A 5297-nucleotide genomic window follows, 5' to 3' on the forward strand; every position below is an offset into this window, starting at 1 on the left:
TTATGGTCTTGAGACCAGACTGTGTACAAGATTAGAATAAGGTCGAAAAACAATGTTCCATTAAATCTGATTTTTCTCACGATCTGCCGAATGCTTTGACATTTTGAACACTTAGAGACATACAACACTAAAAAACAGCACTCTAAATCTACATTTTATTTCAAATTTATAAAAAAGTAAATTTTACAACATCATATATTTCAGTGCACTTATATAAATCGGACTACAAGAAGTTGTTTTCACTAAGCTATTTGTACAGAACTTTGGCATATGGCTGTTTGTTTTTCAATGCAGTTCAGCATATTTTGTGATCCTCTCCTTGGAAGTTCTTCAACCTTCCTCAATGAAAAAATTCTTCCAAACTCCCCGTTCCCATTTTCGGGAAACTTATGCGGCCGACTTCCTAGCTGTTTCTACGTTTTCGTAGGGCGTACACGGAATCACCCACCTTTATGCTACCAGTATTGTCTAACGCGGCGTTTACTCCAAATATCGGGTCATTTCCATAAGTGGGGAAACAGCGAAATCTACAAAATATATGATTAATATGTTTTACCAGTAAAGCATGGCAAGAAAATTCCATGTACAAGGATTTTCTTGCACAATGAATATTCAAAAGAGAGTATAATTTTCTCGTTAACGACGTTCGATCCTGATATTTAAAGTCTTAAACTTTTTTTGCCAAGTATATTTTTTGTTTCTACATACATAGCTTAATTAAAATTCAAATCCAAAAATGGGGGTAAATACGCTTCTTTTGGCGCTACAGTACATTTAATATGACCTTTTTGCAGTGAAATTTGTGTCTAAATTAAAAATTATATTTTTGACATTTTCCCTCCAATATTGTTATCCAATTAAAGCATGAAACAAAACGAACTCTAAGCTTGTTTTAAAAAAGACACTTAAAAATTGTGACAAAGAAAATTTTTTAAATTGCTTCGCATAATCAATTATTTGACCTTTCTGCACTAGTAAAAAGTGATTTTTCAAGGACTGAAAATTTAATAAGCAAGAAAATTATTTTAAAGTCTTAAACTTTTTCTGATTTTAAGCAAATAGGCCAAATTTATCTTGAATATTTAGAAAAGAACATCAAAAGCGGGGGTATATGATGTAAATTTTCAGATATTACTAAAAAAAAGTGTCAATTTTACATTAAAATTGGCTCAATTTTTTTCCGGATTTTCAGAATATATTTACTATATTTGTCACAGTTTGTTGATAGAATTCATAAGAAATAATTTAATAGATATTTCAGAACCAGCATAACACGTTTAACTGCAAAAAACAGCTTTTTGTACAACCAGGATGGAAAATTAAGAATCCAAAATTAACAGTACTGTTACAGTTCAAAATGGAAAAACTGATCATTTTCGTCTAAAAAACCTTCCGCCACAAAATATAGTCCCTATCTTAATTCTACTTGAATGGAATTTAATCGCTGTTTTTTTTTTTTTTTTTTTTTTTTTATTGAATATAGTTAAATTTGCACTGTAGAATTCAGATTTAATGTTAGAACTTAAAAATGATGCAGAATTTTATAAATAAAGGACCTGACCAAATTACGCTCAAAATCTCAGGATCGAACGTCCTTAACAAGAATTATTATACCTCTACTGATTTTTCCCTATATAAAATTAAATGATTAGATCTGAACAATTCCTTAGAAATCGCTGTGAATCGGCTAATCGCCGTGCGTTAGTTTTTATGAGCTAATCCCTCGGTCAAAGCTAGTCATCCTAATTCGCGGTTATAGCTTTTCATTGTGACGTCATAATAGAGCGACGCAAAAACACAATGCTTCGTGACGTATTTCATGTAACAAAACACAACAAAATAAGACGTAAACAACAAAAAGAATGCAATGATTATATCAAAATAAGGGGTTAACTGTCTTCTAATTTGATATTTGCGACAAAAAATGATTAGTTAATCTATAAATGAATATATTTTTTAAAAAGGTGATCTTTACAACTTAAATTTGTATCGGTATAATAAAACAGTTAAAGTATATATCATTGAGGGAGTTAGCAAGATTCCAGTTCCCCTCGACCAGGACTATTTCCCTCGGCGCGCTGCGCCTCGGGAAATAGTCCTGGTCTTGGGGAACTGGAATCTTGCTAACTCCCTCAATGGTATACTTTAACTGTATACTAAAGTACGTGATATTGCTAAAACCTAATTAATATTCCTGAGTATGTAAATGTAATGGTTCTCCTTACTGTTTGAGGGTCTCCAGGGGTTGTCTGTCTTTATTTCTCTCTCCTGTGTCCGGATTCACTGTCGTTAGAACACACCTTAACAAATGTTAATATAATACTGTAATACCCCTAACTAATCTATAATTAACAATAAGAATTAGAAGTTATTTATTATGAATTCCAGTGAAGTGTACCGTTTTGCATTACGTCACAACCAATTTTGATAGCTGGTAAATAGAACACGCCTCCTAAACCGCAAGCTTTGTTTCCTGTTTATGTTGGGTTTTTTCTCCTGAAAAAGTCTGTTGCACGAGCAACCAATCAGGGATAAGGAGAAAGTAAAAATCAAAAAGCTTGCGTTTAGGCGTGTACTACTAGTATTTACCTTAATCGCAGATGTTAAAATAAGTTGTGACGTAATGCAAAACGGTATACTTCACTGGAATTGATAATTTTTCTAATAATACATGTAACTGAATCTTTTTTTATATTCTTTTGAATCTTTTCCCAATGCCATATGTGATAGAGATTTAGACATGATGGGGAACTTTATTCTTCAGAATCGACAGCTAAAATATATATTATTCTAGGAATTTTGGCTACTGCAAGCAATTGCTGACCAAACTTATATGGAACTTTTGTTTGTTCGTCTTTGAATTTGTTTTTGGTATAGCATGTAAACAGGTTTCTTATCTTTTATTTTTTTATTTTTATGTAGAAAATATATACATGCTTGCAAAATCTTGAAAATTTGATAAAAAGATGAAATGACAAATGTTTGGAGAGATTCTAGAAAACCTGGTGCAGGGGTCCAGGATTCTAAAGGAGAGTGGATCCTTGTCTCCGATTCTTAATTCGTCCCAACAATCCTGCAAATGTAAAAATACCATGAAAGAAAGGACTTTGAGCACCTCGGAAATATATGACATTTTTTCATGAAGAAAATAAACTTTTTAACGGAGGCTCATTACATCCATAGTTTATTTTAGATTTTACTACAGCAGTACATATAATGTAAAATAGATATTAAATATCTTAATGAGTGGGAAACGGATAAAACAATGGGGTTTTTGTGTGTGAAGTACGTCGTCAAAAGTGTTGTAATGAGCCTCCTTAATGAAAAGTTTTATTGATTCTAAATTCATAATTTTAGAATCACTAAAGCCTTTCATATTGAATAAACTTTATTTTTTTAAAAAAAACTTGTGAGATCTAAATAGCATGTTTCAATTGTCAAATATTTTTATTTATTTAGCTTAAATAAAAGTCTTTCATATTACACATTTGCTTACATTTATTGAAACTTGATAACACTGGTAAGTGAGCAAATACCATTGAAACTAATATACTAATATATCTTATGCTGAAATGATGATTTACATTTGACGAATAAGGAATACCTCGGCAAAAGCTTCACAACCAGATATGACGATGTTAGGTCGAAAAGTTCTGAAGGTGACCTTTTTCTCTAGACGTTCATTTAATGTGTCTAACGATGCTTCATTCATCACCAAAAAGCCACCAAAATCAGAAAACAAGGCCTACAAAATGTACAAAACTTATTTTACAAGACAATTACTAGTATGAGACATTTATTTTTTAAATATCTTGGAATTTGATGAAACTTGCTATATTCTGGTAAAAAAAATAAACTCGAAGCACGAAACTAAAATTTTCGAATTTTTAAAACTAAATCACTGATTTTCGTTTTGAGTAACTTTGGGCACAGCGATATATGACAATTCTGGTTTTGATGAAGTTTTGAATAATTTTCAACACGCTGATGATTCTTGGAGAACATCTTATTTGGGGCAGTTTGTTCTCCATCACAAAGTTATAGTCAGGAGAATGCAAGAACAGACGGACGACAATTATATATGGGTGGAAGATGGGGTAAAAATACCAGATCGCCAGGCTGTGCAGGATTTCCCCAAGGTTTGATTTCCTTTGATGAATCTTTTTTTGGCATGGATCCAGAAGACACGACCAATCGAACGTCCTCCTCTGTCTGGAGAAATTTCTGGAACCAGTGAGCAGCCTCGTCTCCACAATCCATTCCTAGAAGACGAAGACCCCATACTCTACAACAAACAGTGACATCATTTTCTATAAGTACGTCTTTTTTTTTTAAATGTATACGAGTATTTCAATCATGCAAATATATATTCCCTATATATTTAATTCTGTAAATACATATCAACAGGACGATTCTCAATTAACCATGGACTTTCTGTTAGGCGTGACATTCCCGATACTACGTAATCAGCGTCTCTCAAATGGTAACGTAGATTCTCATTGGTTAAGAAATTAATAACATCAGGAACTTCAAATTGTTGTTGACGGTTATGAGATGATATAAGCCCCACCTCTTTGTCGTACGAGACGCTGTTATTGGATAATTGCTACACTCGTCGACATTTGCCCGAATTTGTGAATGAAAGCTGTGTAAATTTCAAATGCTAATGTAAAGTCGATGTGCCACGCCTTACTGAAAGTATAAGCTTACCTGAGGATTGTAATAAAACTAAACTGTAGACTCATATACACGTGTACAAAAAATAGTGCAGCAATAATATTCAATATGTTATCAACTTCGACCTCCTTCACCTTGTCATTATGAATCTCGATTTATCAACTGGAGGATTTTTCTTCAATACTAGAGTGGGTTGTCCCGGGGCATCTAGATGGATGTCGTCCTTGTGACTGGATACTCGAATTAAGGCCATCTTTGAATAATGGCGCTGACTCAGGAAGTCTCCGTTTGGTCTTGCCAGCATCCATTGCCTGATTTTAAACATTAAAGACAGATGATTTTAACTTTCAAAAATTTTGAAAATAACAGGTTTAATTATTTTAAATAAGCAAACTCAATAAGTTTAACCGCACATATTTTAATTATTTTGCCCCCATAATCGAAAATTCGGGGATATATAGTTTTGCCATGTTCGTTCCTCTGTCCTTTTGTTTGTTTGTCTGCAAAAACTTTAACAATGTCCATATCTTTTGATTGGTTGGAGTTGTGGCTTTCATATTTAACATGTTTATTCCTTGTGACAAGACCTTCTTTTGGGTCCCAATATATTTGACCTATTA

The 5297-nt window shown here is 32.8% G+C and overlaps 1 protein-coding gene across 1 annotated transcript in view; it reads right to left on the reverse strand.

The window, feature by feature from the left end:
• Positions 1–209: 209 nt before the first annotated feature.
• LOC134235165 (mitochondrial amidoxime-reducing component 1-like) overlaps positions 210–5297 on the reverse strand; it is a 12141-nt gene continuing 7053 nt past the window's right edge. Inside the window, exons 2-7 of the mRNA XM_062717265.1 lie at positions 4812–4988; positions 4108–4285; positions 3605–3745; positions 3003–3073; positions 2226–2300; positions 210–527 (exon numbers count right to left, since the gene is read on the reverse strand). Of these exons, the coding sequence (XP_062573249.1) occupies positions 404–527; positions 2226–2300; positions 3003–3073; positions 3605–3745; positions 4108–4285; positions 4812–4988 (766 nt within the window). The 3' untranslated portion in view covers positions 210–403. The remainder of the gene's footprint in view (positions 528–2225; positions 2301–3002; positions 3074–3604; positions 3746–4107; positions 4286–4811; positions 4989–5297) is intronic.

Source organism: Saccostrea cucullata, unplaced genomic scaffold (genome assembly GCF_032062105.1).
Source record: "Saccostrea cucullata isolate Sc308-1 unplaced genomic scaffold, CSIRO_AGI_Scuc_v1 ctg3476, whole genome shotgun sequence".
NCBI classification, from domain to species: Eukaryota; Metazoa; Mollusca; class Bivalvia; order Ostreida; family Ostreidae; genus Saccostrea; species Saccostrea cuccullata.